This window comes from Drosophila busckii, unplaced genomic scaffold (assembly GCF_011750605.1).
Source record: "Drosophila busckii strain San Diego stock center, stock number 13000-0081.31 unplaced genomic scaffold, ASM1175060v1 chrUn_01, whole genome shotgun sequence".
Lineage (NCBI taxonomy): Eukaryota > Metazoa > Arthropoda > Insecta > Diptera > Drosophilidae > Drosophila > Drosophila busckii.
The window spans coordinates 735,679-760,160 of NW_022872717.1; the positions used below are offsets into that span (position 1 = coordinate 735,679).

The 24,482-nt window shown below is 34.1% G+C and overlaps 2 protein-coding genes across 3 annotated transcripts in view; one reads left to right on the top strand and one right to left on the bottom strand.

Moving 5' to 3' along the window:
* The first annotated feature begins 406 nt into the window (after window positions 1-406).
* LOC108594244 lies at window positions 407-8,888 on the top strand. 2 transcript variants are annotated; one of them, XR_001914988.2, is made up of 3 exons: window positions 407-803; window positions 6,543-6,787; window positions 6,884-8,888. XR_001914988.2 is itself a non-coding variant. In XM_017979360.2 (2 exons), the coding sequence occupies exons 1-2, from the start codon at window positions 428-430 to the stop codon at window positions 1,115-1,117; spliced, it is 417 nt and encodes a 138-aa protein (XP_017834849.1). In that variant the 5' UTR covers window positions 407-427; the 3' UTR covers window positions 1,118-1,351. The 2 variants fall into 2 exon arrangements, 1 of the variants encoding a protein (XP_017834849.1); XM_017979360.2 differs by lacking the exons at window positions 6,543-6,787; window positions 6,884-8,888 and adding an exon at window positions 1,077-1,351.
* Window positions 8,889-10,188: 1,300 nt separating this feature from the next.
* The window catches only part of LOC108608270, a 42,988-nt gene continuing 28,694 nt past the window's right edge, over window positions 10,189-24,482 (bottom strand). Inside the window, exons 3-8 of the mRNA XM_017999574.2 lie at window positions 20,293-21,229; window positions 14,520-14,641; window positions 14,299-14,463; window positions 14,052-14,241; window positions 12,804-12,934; window positions 10,189-10,493 (exon numbers count right to left, since the gene is read on the bottom strand). Coding sequence (XP_017855063.2) covers window positions 10,314-10,493; window positions 12,804-12,934; window positions 14,052-14,241; window positions 14,299-14,463; window positions 14,520-14,641; window positions 20,293-21,229 — 1,725 coding nt within the window. The 3' untranslated portion in view covers window positions 10,189-10,313. The remainder of the gene's footprint in view (window positions 10,494-12,803; window positions 12,935-14,051; window positions 14,242-14,298; window positions 14,464-14,519; window positions 14,642-20,292; window positions 21,230-24,482) is intronic.

The following is a 24,482-nucleotide window of genomic DNA, read 5'->3' on the forward strand; positions in this document are numbered from 1 at the left end:
CATTTTTCCAAATTTCCTGGATGCAAAGAATGATACAAAGTAATTTTAAAAAAAAATTCGCGCGCGCTATTTGCCCTAAAATTAAAACCATGATGTTTTGTTTGAATGTAATTTATATGTTTGATGCGCTTTTCTTGCGTTTGCCAATAGGAATCGTAATCTTAATCGTTATCTGAATCGCATGATATATCATCATCAGCGGCAGCAGGTACAGAAGCAGACGAGGACGCGGAAGCTAAAGATGAGGCAGCAGCAGAAGTAGAAAATGATGCAGACACGTTCGGTCACACTGCACCGAAACATCGATGTTGAAAACAAAACATCGATGTATCGGAAAAATCTGAAAACATCGATAATATCGAAATCACCATCGATGTTTTTGCAGCTCTAGTGCTTTGTGGTGAATATTATACAAAAATAAATAAAAATGAAGTCTGGAAAATTAAAAAGAAACTTTTGGCTCACAGCGGAAATTGAATGCATGCTTAATTTAATAAAAGAAGTGAAATGTACACAGGGGTCTACACAAACTACTACGCACCATACATTCACTCAAATTGCCAGTAAAATGAAAAAACATGGATTTCCAAACAAATCACCAACACAAGTTCGAAGAAAATGGTTTCAAATGAAATCTGCATACCTGTGTTATAAAAAGGGGAATATTGACCGTCTATTTCTTATACCAGAAAAGTTCCGAACCGTTATTGCACAATTTGTTGAAAATAATAAAATGCGTAGAATTGCTTCAATAACATCAACTCAAAATCAAATGAAATCTAAACGCAATATTAAAACACATGGTAAGAGACATATACATCTAAAGTTTTTGCATATTTCAATATATTTTTATTAATAATATACAATACCTTGTACTTAAATACGGACATGTACTAAGTATATTGTTATTTTAAATTCACTTGCAAATTCACTCTTGCAAAAGATAGTCCACAGTCCATAAGGTATGCCTCAGTTTGCGATTTTTCGTTGACATAAAACTGGTCCTCTTCCCATATTGTGTAAAAAACAGCTAATTATTGTATTAATTCACACAAAAAAATTTTTGACTTTACCAGACGAAATAAATGAGATATCTCATATGCCGGCGCTATTCTGATGACGCAAAATAGGCGCAAACTTTTCGGTGGAACGATAAACTAAATGCAATAAAAATGTAACGGTTCTTCTCTCGAATTTTTTGTTGCTGAGAAAGAGAGTATACAGGATAATCAAAACAACAAATACTAGTAGTAGTAAAAGAAAAAAAAACTTAATTAATGGAAAGGAAGCACTAACCTGTTGACGCGAAGTGTACTGTATGGGGTCTGCCGCGCCTTCTGCATGTTCATACATTTACAGAACAACACCTTTCCAATTTTTATAAAAAATTTGTTTAAAAATACTAAAAACATTTTTTTTTTAAACTGCTGTTTTATATTGAATCTTCTCTTAAATTGAGACTAACAATAAGTATACAAATCTTATAACTAAAACATTATCTAACAGTGTCTTTAAAACTGGTATTTAGGATGCACGCTTCGAGATTCTATCGCTGGTTGAGTAGGTCGTACGACGCAGACGGGCAGTGACTGCACAGCACTTGTTAGCACTCGTGCGACGGGATTAGGATGCCAAAGAAGTTTTGCTGTGTAGTATATTTGCCTTGTGATTCAGGCTTAGTACATCTTGACCGTTTGAAATTATTTATTTAGCTTTACTGTATGTTTTCGTATCGAACGTACACGGTGCCCCGGTGATAGTTCTAAGGACTGAGAGAGGACCGAGCGTTGATAAGCCCAAACCACTATTAATTCGTACGGTAACGATATTTTGGAATGTGCCATTTTCAATGACTTGTAATTTTTAATAGTGGAAATTTTATATGTAAATATATACATCATTTAAAATGTTATTTTATTACCTTCATTTTGGTATATAACAATATATACGTTTTTATAAATAAGTTTTATATACAGACATTTGAATAAAACTACCAACATTTATTAAGTAAACCTTATTGGTTCCTTCATTATTTTTAATAATTGCATTGATTCGTTTTTTCACTGTATTTACGAACTTTGTGCATTATTTTGTAGTTATATTTTGGTTATTCACAGATATTAGGTAAATTATGAAACTTATCCTAATTTGGTAACTGTGCGCTGAAAAAACAAGCGATTTTTGTCAAATTCATTTTAAAATGATCTTAAGACAATACCATTTAAGATTATTTATAGATTTAAAATATCAAGGCCCAATCAAAAATTATAACGTACATATATATATTCGAAGGCCAATTTAGAGCAATTCGCATACAATTTTCACAATGCTACACGCACTTGCCTTTCATTCTTGATTGGGCCATGACATTTTAAATCTTGTAAAAAGGAGTGAATTAGGGCAACAGTAAATATCTATTTTCAGATGATAAAAATAATTTTATAAGCAACGGCTAATATTTTTTAGTTTAAAAATTTATCTTTTTTCAAGGTATGACTAATGTTGTGCGTGTAACAAAATCATTGAAAATGGCAAACACTCCAAAATATCGTTACCGTACGAATTAATAGTGGTTTGGGCTCGTAGCTGCGTTCTCTTGGCTTCGATGTGCCTACGCCATGTGAATCTTCTGTCGAGGTGTACTCTAAGATACGTGTGAGCGGTGGGAAATTTTGCCTGTTTAGGGTTAACGTAACATGCTTGCTTTTTTGTTCGTTTACTTTTATTCGCCAGTCAGAGAGCCATTTCTCCACTTCGTCCATATAAAGAGCCAGGTGCGCTGATGCATGCATAGGGCACCTCAAACGGCTGAGAATAGCTGTATCGTCAGCAAAGGTGGATGTTGTTAGTCATCTACTTGTTGGAATATCTGCTGTGTATGTGAATGAACTTGTGTGTTAGGAAGCGTTGCTCTGATCTTATGCGTTAGTCCTTCTAGCCAGACTATCGAATTCTTGGGATACATCTAAGAATATTGCAGTGCAATATTCTCGGTTTTCGAATGCGCTTCATATTTCAGAAGTAATGCGATTGACCTGCTTGATAGTGCCGTGTATTTCACAAAACCCAAATTGATGTGATAGGATTTTGTTATGGATCCTTAGATATGGATTTATCCGAGTCAGTAAGCATGTTTCAAAGAGTTTTGATAGGCATGACAGTAGGCTTATGGGTCTGTATGACGATGAATTTGTGTGATCTTTGCCTGGCTTCGGTATCATTATTATTATTGACTATTTCCATCTCTCTTGGAAGTAACCAAGCTTGGTGATGGCATTGAAGAGTTGCGCGAGAGTGCAAACTGCAGAGTATGGGAGCTCAATAATCATTTTTGGCGTCATTTGCTCGAAGCCTGGTGATTTTTTTCGGGTTCAACTGATTTTTGATGTGTGCGATTTCGTGTAGGCTTGATAATGTTGGTATTGTGAATGCATTTGTGGCAGGATTTGGCTGATACAGATTTTCAAGGTGTCATGCAAATGTTTTGGCTCTGTCTTCATCACTGCGGGCCCAGCCGCCTTCACTGGCTTCACTTTTTCTTTTGGTGCAAAGAGTGTGCAAACTTAGTAAGTGCAGTGCAGAATGCAAGCACAAAGAAGAGAGCTCGAGAGCTTCTTAAGCGCTAAGCAAACGTGAAAAGGGTAGATCAGCTGTTTGTACCTGAGACGTTTTGTTTTTCTTGGTCTTGCAAGACCAAACATACTCCCCACGTTTAAAGGCACGGCTTTCAACATCATCAGTTGGAATAGGCGCATTTGCAAGCCCTCGTTAGCGTCGTAGGTAATAAGCCATCTTAGCACTGCTAGATACCGTCGATAGTATGCGCAGATTTACAACGTTGGTAAAGGAACAGCGGTTGTTGCTGTTGATGATGATGATGCTGCTGCTGCCGCCGTCCCAGAAACCGCTGCAGCGTTGCAGCCGCTGATGTCATTGCAACCATTGTTGTTGCTGCAGCGCTGCATCAAAGATGACTCTGGGCAACGATTAAGATGACTTGAAGAGATTGGCATAAGTCTTGGGCTCATTGTATTGCTGCTTGGTCTCCTCGTACTTCTGCTGTTGTTGAATGGTCTTGAAGTCGTCCACAGGAGTGTGGGCCCTTTGCGTGTTGTTATGGCCAGTTGATGGCTGATTGTTCATAAACTCCTCGGGCTCCAAAGGCTGCTGCGGCAGACTGCTTCTGCTGCTGATATTGCAGCAACTGTGGTGGTGACGCACAATGCGATGAATGCTGGAAATTGGCAGCGCTTGCACTCTCACTGCCTGCACAATGCCAAAGTTGGAGGCCATGACTGGTCTGGGTCCAACCGCTTGTTGCTGCACCAAAGGCAATACTTAGGCCTGCACCAAAGCTTGCGGTAGTATCTCCAGGATAGAAGATGGGCTGTGGCGCCGGAGCAGCACCTGCAGCCACAGAGGCAACCGGGGTCTTGGAGCTCTCTGGATAGCCGGCGAGGAGCGCTGTCCTTAAGCATTGAATAGTAATCAGCAACCTCCTGCAAAGGTTGGCAGCTTAGGCAAACTTTTTTACAGTCATGCAAAATCGAAAGGGGCGAAGTGGAACTAATGTTCAAGGACACCTCTATCTCACAGTGACCTTGCATTATGCAGTCATGTACTGCATTGATATTTTGTGGCACAACAACCGATTTTGGACGACCTTAATGGAATGCGTCGGTGATCGAACTACTACCTCGATTAAATTCAGCATTCAAGCGATATACGGTAGTCTTTGATGGTACTTTCCGCAGTACAGAGAATTTTGTTCAGTGAGTCTTGTTGAGATAATCCACGTAGAAAGTTGTGAAAAAGAATCCAACGAAAACCTCCGCTGGAAATTTCCATTTTTGGCTGAATAGTTTTTTTTTTTACTCAATATAAAACATAATATAGGTACATAATTATAGGTACAAAATTAAAAAACTATGCCAATTGACAAAATACTTCAGTTTTCTATATGCAAATGTGAGTATTTTATGGTTACTAGCTACTTAAATGCATATGTAATTATTCAACATTAATTACTAGTCAAAATTATTTCTAATAAAACGCTTTAAATCGTCATTATGGAAAAAGGTGTCAAATTGTCGCTTTCTATGCAAAAAGTTATATTGCATTTGCGGAATTGAGGCAAAACCATTGCTGAAATTACGGTAGTAAGCAAAACTACAGTTAAAAAATTTTTTTAAAAAAATCCAGAGGTACACAAAAAAAAACTGTAAAAAGAGCCCACTCGTCAACGTTGTCTGAGCGTTCAATACGTCAGATTAAGCATTTAGCTGTTAATACACGTCTAGTTCGCGAGATTTTAAAGCTAAACTATCTCTAAACATCACTCACCGTCGTATTCAACAAATTTTGACGGCAGATGATAACATTACATATACAAAAATGGTGCACCTATGCTTCTGCGTAAGCACAAACAAGCTCGTATGACATTTGTCGAAAAATATAAGTTTTGGACTACCAAATGGGAAAATGTTGTGTTTAGTGACGAAAAAAAATTTAATTTAGATGGTCCTGATGGCAAGATATGTATTAGCGAGATTTACGTCATGAGCGCAAGTCCTGCTTTGCTCGGAATTTTGGAGGTGGGCTTTGGGCACCATGAAAGGTTACCTATATGCTTCGTGTCATCTCGAATAAACTCTGATATGTATATAAGTCTTATGGACGGAGTTTTAATAGAGTTTGAAGATAGATTTTGGGAAGATAAACGTTTCAAAAAAGTCAAAGCCGTTTTTTGAAGAACGGAAAATTGAGCTTTTGGGGTGTTCGGCATGTAGTCCCGACTTAAACCCAACTGAAAATGTTTGGGGACTACTCTCAAGCAAAGTCTACAACAATGGTCGCCAATTCGAAAATTTAGCTGGGCTCAAAAAGGCTATTATTGAAGAATGGGCTACAATTGAAAAAGCACCCTAGAAAAGTTAGTTCGCTCAATGCCTGACCGCTTGACCGAAGTTATTACGAAACACGGAGGCAATACGCATTATTAAGTATAATTTTTTTTATCATTTTGACCTTTACAATATTAAAAAAGAGTTTTTTAATTTCAGTGTACCAATAAATATTTCCTTTTCATAGAATGATTTTATATTCAAACTAGTTTTAACTAACTATAATAGTAATGTGCCTTATTTTAAATAATAAATTTTTAAAAAAATTATAGGATATTTAAATTTTATTTTATTTGATAAAGCATTCTTGTACCAATAATTATTTCGCTGAGGTAGAGTAGGATACTAACACTAGGCATACAATGCTTAGTGATATTAAGCAATTTGTTCTGACTTATTACGTACGTAGAAAAAATTTAAATTTCACAACAATCTTATTTAAAACATTGAAGGCTCTTTACAGAAGCAGATTTAAAACATTTTCTCCGGAAAGTCGATAAAAATTTCTTGGCGGTAGCCATGAATGGAAAAGTTTGGCAAAACTGCTTCAATATTACGCTTAGCCTTAAGAAATCTATTATTCATGCATTAACTTATTTGTTGAGTATGCATGTTAAAGCTGAGTTTTAATTGTTTCAGTGGACGCATTGGACGCATTTATGGCTGAAGTAAAGCAGAATAACGACACACTAAATGATGAATTCAGCAAAATGGAGGCATCTCTTTTAAGTTATGAGCAAAGATGGCAATCAATGCGAGACTACAATATAATAAAATATTTCCGTAACTAACAAAGAAAATATATGCATACATTATTCTTGGTATATACAATAAAGGTAGTAACGACTGTGCGAATTCAAATTTAGTGTCCTAAATTGCTTAAGGTGAGTTGGCCTACACTTATTGGTGACGTTGCAGCGGGGATAAAAAATAATAATCCCATAATTAATAGGCAGTTGTAAAATTTTATTTTCTTACAGGCGAACTTTGATAATAAGATCGGAAATACTAACAACTGACACAACATCAAAGTTAAACCACAGAAGCAAAACGCAGCAAACAATATTGGTACTGCTCAATACCGTCTCAATAACATTGCTCTGCAAATGTCAGCTTTTAGAATTTTCGAATGAACCTTTCATGTCTAATATGCTTCACTTACGCAAATATGGAAAATCCGGGAATACTTCATTTTCTCTCAAAAAAAAATTGTTTACGCAAACGGCAAGTGATAAAAATCTAAAATTTTTGCTTACGTATTCAGATTTCTTCACTCTGAGCGCTTCCAATTTGTTTTTTGTAAATCAATCTTTTGCTCTGTGTTTGTTGTACATTTTTTTGTCGTGCTCCCAAATTCAAAGTTCCAGCCCAACTCTGCTTAAAATAGATTTTAGTATGATTATCGCGCTCTTATTCAAGCATTCATGATGATATCCATAAATTTCCCCAATTATTCGGCTGGCAGAAGTGCTAGAGTTCAAGCTCCATAAAATTCAATCAGTGCGTGGCGTGGTGAAGCTTGTCAAATCGAAGGAGCATATCTTTGATAAGTTTGGGTTATCGGGTGGTCATTGCGTGTATAGATGGCACTCATGTGAATCTTATGAAGTCCCAGGTGTTCCAGGGGTAGTTTAGTTTCAATAGTTCAGTGTCGTTTGAGCGTCTTGTGCTTTTGATGTGTTAGCTTGAAAATATGTGAGTTGACTCTCATATACAGACATAATAATTTGCGACACTTATGTGGATTTTATGATGCATGGTGCGTTGCATGACTTCTTTCAATAAAGCTTGACCTATGCTCTTGATTTTTTCCAGAGAGTATGCATGTAGAATCAGCTTGACTAACCACTGTAGTCTTTTGTGGTGATCAGCATTATTTTAATTTCCGCCATGCGTCGACTCGTTATATTGTAGAGCGCACAGTTTGTGTGCTGAAAAGTAGGTTTAGGTCATTGCTCTACAAACATTTAATATTGTCTACGTTTTTAATATTGTATAATAATATATGTCGGGTTAACACTGTTGTCAGACATAATGGAGTAGTTTAATCATGATTAAAGATTGCGCCCGGCGAATAGACTTGAGTGCACTGCTGCTAACTTAAGAGTGAGTGTTCTTGCCGCAAACACCTCACATGCTACCTTGCAGTTTCTGTCAAAGACCTCTCACCGTCTCTGTCTTTCGCAGTGACTCAAGCATACACGTACGACAATCGTATTGTGCGTAACTCTCTCAAACTTCTAACCTGACGCATCGAGCCCGTTTCGAACTATTTTGGCCACCTGGCGAGTAAACGGAACAAAGCGTACTACAATGTAACCGACCGAGAATATGAAAAGCAACGTGCCAAATTATTTGTCATACACTGAGAACAATAATTTTAGATCCGACATATATAATAAGAACATAAAAAAGGAGCAGTCGGCAGCATGGGAATAATTTGAAATGAGATAGAAACCCGGTGCTTGTAAAGCCCGTCATCAGTTGGTCATTGTATGAAACAGAATTTTAAACCAACTTTTAATTTACGCCAAAGAAATGTACGTTTATAAAAATGCGTAGAAGTGTATACCAATTAAGTCCCTCGTAGTTCTGTATTTGTGAGGATTAGATCATCAAATTAATGACTGATTTGGGAACTTTAAGATGAGCCCAGCCACAGGCATCGTTAGAACACGCGGTGTGTTTATTATCTAGGGCTGCAAAAAAAAAATTGGATACGCCATTTTAAATTTTTAAAGTCGGAGCTCAGAAACGTAATGAGTTCCTTCTTAATAAGAATTTCTTATTCGGCTTTTCCGTGTCGTTTCAGAGTACACTTAGTTTATAGACTTTCTATGCATCCAAAATCAGTGCAGCAACTTCCCCCGAGCATGCTATACATATGTACATCAAATTAGTCCTGGAAAGGCGAAACACGCCTATACGCATGATAGATAGGATAACTTCGCAATAAATACAAACACGATCGACTTAAATGAAAAAAAAGGGTTTAATAAATTTTTTATTTTATATATTCGTATAAGACTTTGAGATTGTTAAATTCAGAAAAATAATTGTGTAACTTTTGATTCTTAGCTTAATTAATTTTATTCAGTTATACATAATTTAATCAAAAAAGATCAAAAACTCTTTGCCTTTATGTTAAGAATTTGAATTAATAGTAATAAATATTTGTTCAATATTAATATATATATATATTTATATTTTTATATATTTTTGTTTCGTGTTAAGAATATTGCTTTAATTTGCATAGTTTTACTATTTAAAAATTGTTGTGAGATTATTATTATATTATCACATGATTTTCTTTTACAGGCAAGAGATTTTACAAACTGTTTTTAGCTAGCCAAATACGCTGAAATTTATGCATTACTCACTTAAGGAAAATTATAAAATAAACATTTTTATTTGGTACTCTGTGTGGATATTTAGTTGTAATATCTTCAACAAAGTATAAATAAGTATGAAAATTTAAACTGAGAATGGTTTCAACTAATTGGGATTGGGATACACATTTTTAATTATTTTATAAGTCCGACAATCACATTCGGCTAACAATATTTCTGCTTAAAATGCACAAAGAAGTTTTTTAATCTAAAGCTATTGACGATACCAAGTATTAATATTGAATCTTGTTATGTATCTATTTTGCTTTACAAAAATGATCAATTAAAGTATGTGCATCAATAAAAGCCAAATTTGAGATTACTTAATCAAGAAAATATATTTTGTGCAGTTTTTGATAAGTAAATAGGGGAGTCAGTTTGTTTTATTATTATCATTAAAATATAACTGGGAAAGAAAATTCAAACAATCCGTATAATTTTAATGTTTATATTTGAAACAAACTGTTTAATTTAATTGGGGATTTTTGTATATAAGCAATCTACAGATATACGAGAAAAGTAGTAGTAGCCACCTAAAATTTTTATACATATGTATATCATATTCGAAAGTCAGTGCAATTATAAGGACTTGAGTTTTTTAGCTTTTGTGTTTTTATAATGACAAGTTATTTAAGTGTTCTTTAAGTTTAAAAATACTGAAGCATGTGTTTCAATAAATATCAATGTATCTTTAATTATTTAAATATTTGCTTTTGTATAAAAAGCATTAAGTAATTTTGTCCGTGCTTAAGTTATGTTATTTCACACAATAAGATTAAAACTTGTAACCGAATTCATTAGTATTTTGGTATTAGTTTCTAAGAATACAAATATTAAAAGTATGAGTATATTGTATATAAATATGAATATATACGTAGAAATAATTTGTAGTTTGTATTTTTTACATACTTGTACAATGTACATTGTGTACATATATTCAGTGTATATTTCAGTGATTATTAGTTAAACTTGGTTTCATAAATTATATTATGTGCGTTTCAAGGCTCTCTATTTGAATAATTTATTTGGCGTTATATGTTAACTTTGCATTATTTTCACTGGAAACAAGATTAAGAGGTACAGATAACTCATCGCTATCACGTGTTTTATCGAATTCCGGCAATGATTGTGATTTTCTTTTCACAATAACATCTTTTAATGTTGATGTCGCTCCCATATCAGGTATATCCATTTTATATTTCTTGTAAAGATAAAAAAATAATAATATTTATATATTAAACATTTTACATTTAACGACTTTTAACAAATTTATTTCTTTTGAGCTATACCTATAAAAATTGTTTATAATTGGAAACCCAACCCAATGCATCCTCAGCTCGACGATAATATCAAATATAATGGAATGTTCACACTGTTTTTCGTCATCCATAAAAAAGAGACTAATAAAGTAGTTAATTTGTCGCAATATTCACATATTATATTTTCTATAGCTACATTTAGCGAAAATAAGCTAAAAATATGTATTATTATTACAAAACAAGAAAGAGAAAAGCATTTAAGCAAACAAATCCTTAACTCATAAATTTTGCAAGGAACAGGTACATATCGTTTTACTAGAAGAGTGAGCTAAACATCGAAAATATTGGAAAATCAGATAGGATCAGGAAATCAAATATTTATACATCTATCAATTTAGATTGTCTTAATTTTTATATGTTAAATAAAAATAGAGATATTAAAGTATATATCTGAAATTATCTCTAAAAAAAGAGTTAACAATAAACATTACAGAATTAAATCATTTTTATACTGGCTTATCTTACTGCAAGAAAAATGTGCGCACACACAGAATGGGATTGGCTGGCATAAACACAAGCAAGAAATAATATCGCTTGCTGTCTCGCTCTGTCTGCACTGACAGCGGCGGCGATGCGACAACAATTAGCGAAACACAAGCACACATCACCATCACAAGAAATTATTGCTCGGGGGGCCATCAGCCACACACAAGAAAATTATTGCTCAGGTGACCATCAGCCACCCCCGCCACACACAAGCAATTGTCAGGTGACATCACCCAGAATTTCGACTGTGTGTGGCAGTGCCACACCGTTAGTACCATAGCTTGCAAATAAGTGTCAACCGTTTTTATACATTTGGTTATATTATATTATGAAGTTGTGCAAATGTATGTAGCAGGGAGAAGGCGTGGTAGACCTCACAAATATATTCTTGATCAGCAAGACAAACTGAGCCGATATAGCCATGTCCGACTGTCCGTCCGTCTGTATAAGTGCGTGTTTCTCAGCAGCTGATAAACCCTTGAGCAACAACTTGGTATATACCCCAAACTGACTGTAATTATTCTATTTTATTTTTGCTTTTATATTCTCCCCCAATCCACAAATCAAATATAAAATTACACTCAAATCAATCACAAATACGCTTTGTCATATTTTTGACAGATGTCGAAAATTTTAAAAAACGATCGGATGAACAACGTAGGAATTATTCACAACGGGATGCGATTTTGCTGATGCGCCAAACACGTCGATGCCAATGCATTATTCTTTTGTATAGTAATAGCGTTCACAATTTGTTAGAAATATTTGCTTTTTATGTATGTTTGTGAGTTGCTTTGACTACACATTTAAATTTAGTTTGCAATTTGTCCACTTGTTTATTTTTATGTTATCTTATATTTTAAGAAACAGAGTTTGTCAGCACAATACACCCGAATGGTTTGCGAATTACATACTGACGCTCAACGCGACCACTCCCATTGCTAAGGAACAGCAATGTTCGCGTAAATTCACTAGATTCGGCATGGCCACAATCACTGCGAGTAAGAGAGATCTTTCTATACAGAAGCAATGTACAGCGCTGAATACGGCCAGGACTTTTTTCCCACTGACACAGATTGCAGAGAAAGTCCATGACCTCTTTCTATATGAGCAGCAAGAATTTGGAATACCACAAAAATTAGTCCCGCGTTTGAATTTCACTTCAATTTCATTTCACTGGGGAATTGAGCTATAACAAGTTGTACTTTTATCAAGTGGCATCTCTTTGAAATTTTATCAGTTAAAAGTAAACAACACTCATCGTTTTTGTTCAGCTTGCTCTACATATTCTACTCTACTCTACCCTGGTCATGTTCATGTACCGCTTAAATTGTATGAATAAGTAAACAGTATCAAAGGTTATAAGATCTAAAATTGTTTGTAGTATGCAAAATTAGCGCCCTATCCCTTTGCCCTTTTCTCGACTATGCTTTGCTTGCGATAAAATACCTAAGGTAACTTGACTTGTAGCTGAACGCCAAAATGCTTGTTTTAAGCGGTCATCTAGAGACTGATTCGTGAAAAACAGACTTTGAAATAAAAGGTAGCATTGGGACATTGGGCATTCTCGATAATTTTCGAATAAATCGCGCATGTTGGCGAGCATATATAAAACAAGTTGATTTTATAACGAGTGAGCATTTTAAAACACATTGAAAAGTTTCCTAATTGAAGTATAAAATAATAGTCAATTTCAAAATACTTACATTTAAAACTAGATCTGATATACTAAGTGCTTCGTTATTTGTAGAAAAATCCGGATGCTTAGATACTACAGGTTGAATAACTCTATCAGCTTCGTATTCAATGTTTAAGTTGCATGGTAACTGTCTATTTCCTTCAAAAATAAAAAAAATTATTAAAAAAAATATAAGATTAATAACGATATATTACTAAATTTAAGATCTTAGGCATTAAATAAATTATATTGTTTATCAAAAGCCATTTTCAAATTTGGAACATACTCAAAATTATGCAAGACTTAAATAATTATTCTCTGAAAACCTTTTTTTATCTTCAAACTTTAAGAAATTGTAAAATTTAAAATTGTACATAACCTGCAAGGATTTACCCAAGTAAAGTGGCATATATGTACATCCGTTAGTGACTATATCAACAACAGGGTTTTTAACATTTAACATTTTTTTTGGCTATGAATAATATTTGTTGATGGTAACTTACTTTTGTCAATAACAAAGAAAATGTACATATTATACTCTTATAAAAACATATAATATAAATAAATTTTAAGCTTCCAGAAACATTTAAGGGGTAACACCAGTCCAGAATTTTCAAAAAATCAAAAAAAATTTGTTTTGCTTAAAAAATAGTTTAACTATCTTAGAATTACTCGAAACACGGTTTTTGAAATTGACACGCAGCATAACTCAAACAATTTTCAATATTTTCGTTTCAAATTTTAACCACATGTGAAGAACGTAAATACGCAGAGAATGTCGTACGGATTTTTTGATAACTTAATTGGTTGATTTTTGATAGACGAAAAACTACCTTAATTTTGACCCAAATTTGGACTTTTTGCTTCAAAAATTCGCCAAAATTACAAAACTGAATATTTTTACAAATCCGTACGACATTCTCAAGCATTACTTATCTAGAATAATAACATATATTTTTTTCCTCCCGTAAGTCGAAATTTACTCCACTCGTGCTGCATGCCGCGGAGGCCTACCAGCAAAACATTTCTCAGTGCAAGCGCCATATCGCCGCCATTTTGTTTTTTTTTTTGAAATTTTTTGCATACCTAAATAAATGATTAACATATACAAATTTTATTCATTTACTCCAATTCCTTCTGGTCTAAAAAAAAATCTCGAAAAAGCGATTAAAAAACATGGTCTGGAGTGGTGTTACCCCTTAATATAAATAAATATAGCTTATAGTCCTTTTCCTCCAAATTCCAAACCTTATGTTTAGGTTAATTAAAAACCTACTTTTTTTAGATTTTTCACATTCTTTTGGACGCCTACGTCGGGTGTGTATAGTATCTCGCCGCATGGAATGCGGTCTATTGATACCATGTAATTTGAAATATAATCCACACGCGTTGCAAACCATTTCACCTCGGACGCTCCGCCTCCAGATTGTCGTTGTTAGGGTACCACAGTTTGAGCATGACATGTCCTGTTCAGAAAATAAATAGTTGAATGATGTTATTGTCCTTATATATTTAAGACAAACCTTTTTTTCTTTTATTCCTTCAGCCATTGATGTTAGCAAGCTCTCAGAGTGTGCAAGGGTATCTGTGCTTTTACCATCTGAAGCATCGACACAATCCGTCTTAGTAGGAAAACTTTGTTTTCTTCTACATATTTTCACTACACTTGATTGAGAATCCGTAGTTTCCTTAAAAAAAAAAAACTATTAATTTAATTCAGCTTTATTAATGATATATTATGTACCTTTAAAAGTGGTATAGGTTCCTCAGGTACTTTTGTCAATGCTGAAGGTACAGGAAATACAAATGAATGACTTATCATATTTCGTAATATTTGAGTTGTTCGATTCTCATCTTTATTTTTGGCTACAAAAAAAAAACACAAATTTAAAAATTAGTTAGGGGTTAAGATAAGCTTATTTAAACACTTTGACTATGGCATCGCAGCAAACGCATACACGCCATCACAAACACGTACACAAAACAGATTATGCATCACAGCTCCTTTTTGCTGTAGCGTCAGCAGCGATGCTGCCGACTCCGTCGGCTGTCATTATGTGCAAAACACTGTTAACATGGAAATTAAGAATGTGAATAATTCCTAAAGTATATATCTGAGATCGTTTTGAAATGTTCGGTATCGGTCAAAAATATGACAATGCTCCAGTAAATTAAAATCGTTTTCAAATATAATATATAAAAAGAGTTGCATAGGAAATACAAGAAGTTACATAACAAATTTGTTTGCTATAGCTCTCATTGATCAAAAATATATATTCTTTATATGGTGATTATGGTGTAAACTATAGACTGTATAGAATTCAGTTATCGAGAATAGTGGCCCGCCCAAAGGTGTTAGAAATAAAATAAAATATCGATTATTTGGTTGACTTTAACCACTAAGCATACAACCACTAAGCATACAACATGTGTTGTATGCTTAGTGCTTTAACAGACGGATTTATTCATGAGAAAAATTGAAGATGATTATATTTCTCAAAAAGTAACACATTGCCATACAAGTAAAATATTAAAACAAGAAGACATTGCCGCAACCTGCAACATCATTGGCAATCGATTCCTGAATGTTTATTATCGGTCGAGAACATTTGCGGAGCCAGAGAAAATTATTTTTGAAAATTAAATTTCGGGAAGATTTATGCTCAAAATATTTTGCGGATCTGTTTCAAATTCAGGAAGCATAAGTTATAGCTTCCTTTCCGATTTATGCTTAAAATATTAAGCGGATTTGCTTCAAATTCAGCAAGCTAAAATGCTTTTGAGCATAAATAAGGAAGGAACTTTAATTTTCAAAAATAATTTTCTCTTGCTCTTACGGTTTCAGAGTTCTTGTTTCTCATACAGGCGGACATGGCTATATTAACTCAGCCTTCCCTTTTTATTTTTAGCATTTTGGCGCATTAGGTGCAAGAGAGCTTTGAGAAAAAATTGTTATTATATTTTTATCTTTTGCATTTTTTTATACAAATTATCCAATTTTGCTGAAGGCACCTATTATCTCTAGTAATATATTGATCAAAAGTTTGCTTAGGAACAATTATTTCCTTGCTATTACAGATGAATATGTTGTTATTGGTTTCACTTTTAATTCGATTTATTTATATACTAATTTATTTTATTAATATATATAATATTTTTATTTATAAAACATTTAAGCAACTCGGCAGCTCTAAAAATGTTACATTGTCAGCCCTGACTGAGAAAATCGAGATGTGTCATTAGCTGATGTAGAGCTGATTCTTTTCGCTCAAAATTACTAAGTGGATTCGGCTGTAGATTAGCGGAATAAAATTGAAGCGAAAAGTAAGCGGCAACGATTCTCTGGCACCTGATAGTTTTATGTATAATTTTATGACATTGAACAAAGTAATGAGTACAACCAGCAACTTAGTCTGGAGGAATGTACGATCGTACATACATATGTAATTATGCTAATCTACAGTGATTGTTTCTTGCGTATCGTAATTTCATTTTAGAGAATATCTTAACAACGGACTAACTCCCTAATGTGAAGCACTCGGTCGTGGCGGAGCTTCCAAAGTGATCCGTGACTACGAAGCGAAGCCAAAATTTATAGAAAAAAAATTCCGTATAAAATTACGCGGTATTACGTAATGGCGTATAATTAAATTAAAAACATTTTGATCATAATTAATATTCTTCTATAGTCTTAGTGGTATAAAAGCAAAATTTTAAATCCGTATCTTAAAGAGATAAAATATTGTTTTAAAACCCATTACCTTCGCTTTTTTGTTAGCATTTTTAAAAAATCCCTCTGTAAATATTAGGTCTGGTAATGACAGACATAATGTTTTTTTATTATTATTGATTTTTTATTATGATTATTTTAACATGGTTACCATTGTCCGATTTAAATTCCATAAGTACCGTTTTGTTCGCTTATTTGCTGACATGGTGGTAATATGTATTTGCCTCTCCTGAAGAAGTCCTTGCCAAAAAACTCGGCGATTCAATTTTCACAAGCCACCTTTGAACACAATTTCTGCACATCTAATATCCCACTAGGCAAAACGTTTTACGTTTGGTATTGTCATATGTGATTTTTTCATCGGTAGTGAATAAACGATCCAGAAATGAGTCGAGTTTATTATGGTGCAGCAAAGATTCGCAGATTGAGACACGGTCCAAAATGTTCGATTGAGATAACCCATGAGGCACCCATCCATCAAGCTTATATGTCATCTTTTTCGACTTCAAATGCCAATGTACGGCTTCCGTGATTTTGGTGGAGCTCCTCTACGATGGTCATTAGTTTCGGTGACAATATTATCCCAGTCCACTTTGTGAGCACGCACATTTTCCTTTGCCCTTGTCTTTCGAGAGTTTGCAAGGCACCCATGCCTTGTGTCGTGTGTCCGCGTATGTACTCATACTCATGTACTCATAACCCACCACTGGTGAGTGCTACCATGGTGCTTAAAAAGTGCCACCCATGCCCTCTGGTGCGCACATTTTTCTTTGCCTTTGTCTTTCGGGTGGCTGCAGTACACTAGCCCTAATCTTGTGTATGCATTTTGCGGTGTGTGCGTAAGGGCAAAGAAAGCTTTTTATAGAACTAACGAGTAAAAAAACTACTATTGTTAGGATGAATTCAGAAATAGTGCGAGGCCTGATGTCCTGACAACAATAACATTTTCTGCCACGAGAGGCCTGCTGTTATGAAAACGACGTAAGAGCAGACAACAAGAGAATATTTTCATTTATAAATAAATAATAATCAATACAAATTTTAAATGTTTTTAAATAAAAAAGGAAACAATAAAACTTTTGCAATCCATAGTCCGTAATCCGCGGCATTGACAATGAATTTTTTTTGCCTGCATAATGTTAGGCTTAATGATGAGCGGGCCTGCCCATCATAGTAAATGTAGAATCGTGTGGCCGTATGGGGTTTTATTAAGAGGATTTAAATCATTGAACGAAAAAAAAATGTTTAAAAAGATTTTTTTAAGAAATTCTACAAATCAATAAAACCAAAAAGGTATTGAAATCATAGTTACTATCGTCTGCTTTCTATTCTCTTTTACAGGATCTGTTTGTTTGTGCAACGGCAAATAAATCTGGCGCCTAACTGCGACCAGCTGAACTTCAACTATACATACATATGTCCATACTTATGCATCTATAACATATACATGATCTTTGCCTTCTGCACAGCGCTGAATAAGTTCATACGCTCTCTGTATTCTATGCACTTGATTACTGCACAGTTTCGCTTTGGATACATACGTAATTTGATCTTTGCTACAATTGCTTTTTTCGTTGCTTAATAAAACTGTGAACCCTTGCATTTATAATCAATTCTAAAACTAACAGTTCAAAATGTAAAGTTATGTTATCGGTAGAAACTCGCCTCCCATAGTCAACTACCCCATTGATCAGTTGCCTCTCAATAGATTAGCAGAAGTAAATGACTTACGTATTCTCCCTGACAGTAAGATTTTGATGACCCTTACACAACTAAGTTACTTTATACATATCTTGTTCGTCCGATTCTGGAATATGGCTCTTGTGTTTGGTCTCTACAATACTCGAACCACCAGAATAGTATTGAATATATTCAAAATAATTCTTTATAATTTGCTTTGCGAGGCCTTTATTGGGTTTAAGGAGTTGAACATACATCTTATATCAATAAACAACTTTTATTTAATCTCCCATCGATAACTAGCCGCCGGATTATGTTAAGTGTCATGTTTATGATTAAATTAGCTGATGACAACAAACTTTATTCTGTTATCAACACAGACCCTCTGATTTTATTACTAAGCGATTTATTTTAACTTTTTTAACTATTAATAATTAACATTAACCAACAGCTGAGTGGGTTTTCCCCCTCCCTAGCAATGAATGTTGGGTCTGCTTAATACTCCCAATCTATCTTATCAAATTTAACTTTTAAATACTTTCAAATTTAATTTTAAATATTTTTTGTAATCATTTTCTTTTATCGTCGACTTCAATAAAAATAAATAAAAAATTACTGGTACATAAAGTACAAACATTGTTAACAATTACTTCGACCGCATAAACGCTTTGTAAATATAAATAGAAAATATCATGAACAAATGATATGTGTATGTGTTAAATAATGCAATGAAAATCGCGGTTGCGTAAGGCTAGCGACAATTCATTAGCGCAACAGTATCTTTATTATCTATTAACGCATAGGACTCAGAAGCAGTTAATAAAAAATTATGCTGAATTAATAATCCATACTGTAATTTTTCCATTTAAATTTTTGTGGTTTTTATACACTTTGACATTTTTATATTTGCCTAAATTAGCTTTGTATTTAATATCGAAAAGCTAAAATAAGGTTAGAAGGGGTGCCATAGAAATTAAATCAGCTTCAATTTTACACCAATTCCAACCAGCCAAATCAGCTTACTCTGTTTACGAGAATCAACTTTTAATAAACTGTGTACGACGCTGCCACCTAATAAGATCTCGCAGCAAGGATTGCAAATTATGAAAGTTGCGGAATGAGTCTTAATGTTTGACACGCTAATAAAATGTGTAAATTATTTTTATATAGCTATACAAAACCAATTATTACGATAACATACATTTATTAATATTTAATTATTATTGTTTGGAGTAAGTGCGCTGCGACCTAAAAGATCCAAATCGAAAATACTATTTCTTCAATGGTAAAATTAAAACCGGTAGCAAACAATCTTTTGAGTAATCTAAATCAGTAAATATAAGAAAATTCTTAGAAGCCAAATTAAAAAAAAAAAAATAACAAGAGGAGGGAATTCAAGTTGTCGCAGCCAACTTTGACTAGGTCATAACAACGAATACACATGTGCAGCGAATGCACTCACAAGCACATACTCACAAAACTGCTTACGCATAACAGACGTTTTCGCTGTAGTGTCAGTAGCGACGCTGACTTCAGAGTCGTTAACACTTAGCTGTCTATATAGAAAATTCAAATGTGAATATTTCTGAATTTATTAATGCTTAAAGCGGTCGAGAACGTGATAAAGCTTATGTGTGATTTATTTGAAATTTTTCCATGGACGTAAGTCGGATTTTTTCAATTTTTAAACCGGTCTTTTCGATTTGCAGGGGAGGTGGTAGGAGGTACTGTTCAGGAAATAGGAGCACATTTAATACATACCTAATTTAGTTGCTCTAGCTCTCATAGTCTCCGAGTTCTTGTTGCTCATACAGAAAGACGGACATGACTATATCAACTCAGTTTGTCTTGCTGAGACTTTACGGGGTCAGCCATTTGTACATCTTCATGATACCCTTTCCATTTTTTATAAAAAAAAATGTCAAAGTATATAAAAAATTAAGCACTCGAAGCTCTGTGGCACAAACGGAATTTCAGTGCTAAAATGCTTATATCTGAATTCAATTTCAATAAGGATTTCTGTGACACTCCTGTATATTACCGATATGTGAAATACTCATTTTCTTGTATTAATACCCAATAACAAAATTCATACAAATAAACTTACCAGCCGATCGAGCGAGCGCTTGCCAAAGTTGAGTAGTAGCAGCATCAGTTGCATTTTCGGAAGTTACACTTTCTGGGGTTTTTCTGTCATTAACCGAAGATGATATGTCCATTTCTAATTTATTAGAATCAGAACTATCCTCAGAATCAGATATACAATTAGCAATATTTTCGCTGTCCAGTTTTTTCGATATCAGATTGTAACTTTGAGTGTCATCAACCGCATTAATCATAATACCATAATTCTTCAGATTCTCAGTACTTCGCCGATTTGAATGAATGTCAAGTATCGAAGGTGAACAATGGCTTCCATGTGTTGGAACAACAACTCGATCATTGCAATACTCTTTTTTTTTTTTTTTTACGGATAAATCGATTTCAACACCTTCTTGCAGGTCACCACCAAATGACGGACGTTTTGATTTTATCACAGACTTTTTAATACTTATATCTGTTGTTGCAGAGACACAAGGAGATTGAGGATTCGAGCAAGGAGGTGAAATGACAATTTTTTTACTTATGTCCATAAGCACTGCGGCAGTCTCTAATTGCTGTTGCAGATTTTTGTATTTTTCAACGTGTGATTCTTTTAAATTAGAATCTATCACTTTGTCTAGTGTAGAATCTGACTTTTTATTTGCAGAGTCCACTACTGAATTATTGTGAATCTTTTCAGCTTCGTTTTCAATGTGTTCAAATATTGGTTTCTCCGCTGAAAGTACGTTTGAATCCAGCAGGTTTATTGAATTATCGATTGCCTTATTTTGCATTTGCCGATCTTTACATTTATGACTTTTATAAATATCATCAAGCTTCGTTTGCCGCTGACTATATCGCGACTTTGTAGATTTGCTTAACTCAGTCAATGCCTTTGCAGCTATTGCTTCAGATGATGTTTTTAAAATTGAGTCCAGTTTTGTCTCCAATATGTTGGAACTCTACAATAAAAGTATTAATGACATACATATACATATAGTAACAAAAATATAAATATATAATAATAATAATGTGCAATGTTGGCAAGAAAACCTGACTTTATTCAAATTTGTTTGTCTATCGAAAACTCTTTAAGCCTCAATAATTTTTTGTTAACTGGATATTTGCTATACCTATCTAATGAGGTATGGCGTTCTGAAGACAACTCGAAAATATTGAATATATTTACTTCCTCCAAGATTTTGGACGATTGGCCTATTTGAAATAAAATAATGATATAATTAAATAAAAATGTCGCGTTAAGTTATATGCTTAAATTCATATTCAAAACAATAAACAGGAATCGACATTAGACACAGAACATTCCCAAAAGATTTAAAACTTTAATTTGTTAATTTTTTAACTATTTTAGATAAAAAGAACAATACCATTCCCTAAGGCTGCATTATCCTGCTGGAAAATCTAGGTATTATTTTACGGGCTGTAAACTACATTGGAGTCTTTCCATTAAAGCTGAAAGTAGCTTATATTATGAGAGACCATCATTGAAAGTTTCTGGACACGTAGTCCTTTTTTTGGGCATCGCACATCGCAGTAATAACAACAATAGCCATTAGAGCCGTCTTAATTAAAACTTTTCTCGTCACTAAAAGTTAAAATTTTCCATTTCTCCGTATGCGTATGACCAGAACCGGACTTTTCACCATGACTTTCAGGGCCCTTAAACATGCAAACTCATGCCCAAGGGGAACAAATCATACCGTCAAACAGTACCAGTAGAAACTGGGATTAAATCGCTACGGTTAATGCTCAAAAAACTATGACTGATTTCACAGACACTCCAAGACTCATTGCGATACCAAACCTCCGATACTATACCTCCCAGCAGCGTAATTCAAAAATGTGCACAAATATGAAGCTCTTAAGTTTCATGCTCATTTCAGAAACCCATTTGACACCCAATGTTGTTTGTATTGCTTGTGGTGTTTTACGCCACACATCATCCAGATGAAAAAGCACACGGCGGGACCGGTATCCTATTAAAGAAGCCCATCAATATCCATCTCGCATCTATTACATTTGCGATCCCGACTGTGTCATCCATCCCATCTGCCAAGTCTTTAAAATTATCAATTAATATGAGCATTATCCCCATAAATGGAACATGTCAATTATTGTGTTAATATGTAATCCAGGCAGGAATGCAGTCAAAAGCATTTTTCTGTCAAAATTCTTCTCTTACGTTTTGAACCTCACTTAAAAATATATATTTTACGCATCAGCTTGGTTTCCGCGAAAAACACGGTATTCTATATTCTTGATGTGCCGCAATCGTTTACCAAATTTGACTGGATGGTGAAATGAACAAAGTACGCCGTGCCCTTCCGAATAACACAAGTTTTTGTAGTGCTATCTTTTGGATGATTATTTGCAGTGAAATGAAAGTGTCATCTCTAATAACCAGGAAATCTTAGCTGGAGTTCCCTAGGCAAGCGTACTATTTTCCAATCTTATATTTTGTGTACAGCTGATACTTTCACCTCAAGTCACCTCATATTTTCACATCTTGCTTATTTAGGCAATAGTCAAAATTTTACAACACAAAAACTTGGATAAATAAATGGCTAGCCGACTGGCGTATTAAAATCAATGCAAAAAATACAAACAGGACAGCTTTAGTCTATCGTTTATTTATTTTTATTTAATTCTGTAAAATTAGATAAAAGCACACACTGATATTCACCGTTTGCTTGTTAAAATTTTGTTCGTTTTTATGATTAAAAACTATGAAAACAGATTTTTTACAAATTAATGAATTCAGAGCTAGGGTTACTCTAAAATATTACAAATTTTAACAATATTTCCGAATTTAACAAACTACTCAAAAACCCTGCTATTGTTGCTCCATGAGATTTTTGTTCTGTGCATATAACTATTGTAGATAATCAGTATGTGTATTTTTGTAACAGTTGGGCTTCGCCCTATGTTACGATCACTTTGCGAGCTCCGCCAAATACGTTTTTCCCATTAAAAGAGTCGGCCCGCTGTCAAGGTCGTCTCAAAAAACGAAATTGTTTTACGCCCAATATAAGCCTACTTAATAAATTATACAGTTTTACTCTAGAAAACTTCATTAAAATGTTAAAGAATGTGAGCTTAAAATCTTTTAATAAATGCTAGTTTCAGAGATGTAAAAGAATGCATTCAGTAGTGAAAAAATTGACTGAAGTTCAATGAACGTAATTGAATGCAGATTGGCAACAAAGATCCCAGTTCAACGCGCTGTCAGGTGGCGATTTACTACCATATAAATAAGACTTCGATTCGTTTTGTATGCAGCGGTGCATTAATTGACAAAAATTGGATAATTACAGCAGCGTCCTGCACCCAAGGCATACCTGTGCCCAAACTAAGATTAGTTAGGGGACCGCTAGATCATCTGTAATTCTAGATTCGAATCGGATAGCCAAGCTATGAATGCTAATGCAAACAAACTCACACTGTTTTATCCAATATTTAGTTGCTTTGAACCATGCCTAGTTACTCGCGAATGCTCTTAATGTTCTCAATACAATTTGTCCGTTTAAAGATGCAGGCAAATTGCTGTATGTCCAATCAAAATCCTAAATTCATGATGAATTAAATTCAAAAATAGGATTTTAATATGTTACTACTCTAAAACGTATGTATTTAGTATATTGGGGCGTGAAAAAAAAAGAATGTACAAAGAACTCTAAGAACATTTTACCGAGCAACTGTGGGTCTAAAATCAAGTCTTAGACACCGCAGATAAGGTTAAAGATTATTCATCAATGTTTTGTATTTTATCATAGCAACCTCATATTTTCTTATATTTAGGGTATTCACGAAGTGCTTTAACGTTGCAAAATAAATTTTTTGCCACACTGTTAATGGAAGCAACCCATTTAATAAGGTGTAGACGAAAAATTGTTCGAAAGTTGAACTTGACAGCTGTTTAAGAACTTTCAGTTTGTTATTGTGATATTAAAGCCCTTTAATGATAAGTGATAATTTTGTAAATTCCAAACGAAAATCTTTAATACCCAATTCAGTTACATATGAAAATACGACGTCAAATAATGATCAGGCATCAGCCGATCTTTGCAGAGTTTTTTCAAACAACTTTTTCTGTTAATAGCGACTCATCATTCCAGGAGTTGATCTACCATCTTATACTAATCGTCTACTTTTAATTAAGCTTCCATCGTTAGCTAACTGCCCTATTATGTTAGG

Coding starts and splice junctions, on each gene's coding strand:
- LOC108594244 (XM_017979360.2), top strand. CDS start 428: ATGAAGTCTGGAAAATTAAAAAGAAACTTTTGGCTCACAGCGGAAATT. Junction 804..1,076: donor ACGCAATATTAAAACACATG/GTAAGAGACATA, acceptor TGACTTTACCAG/ACGAAATAAATGAGATATCT.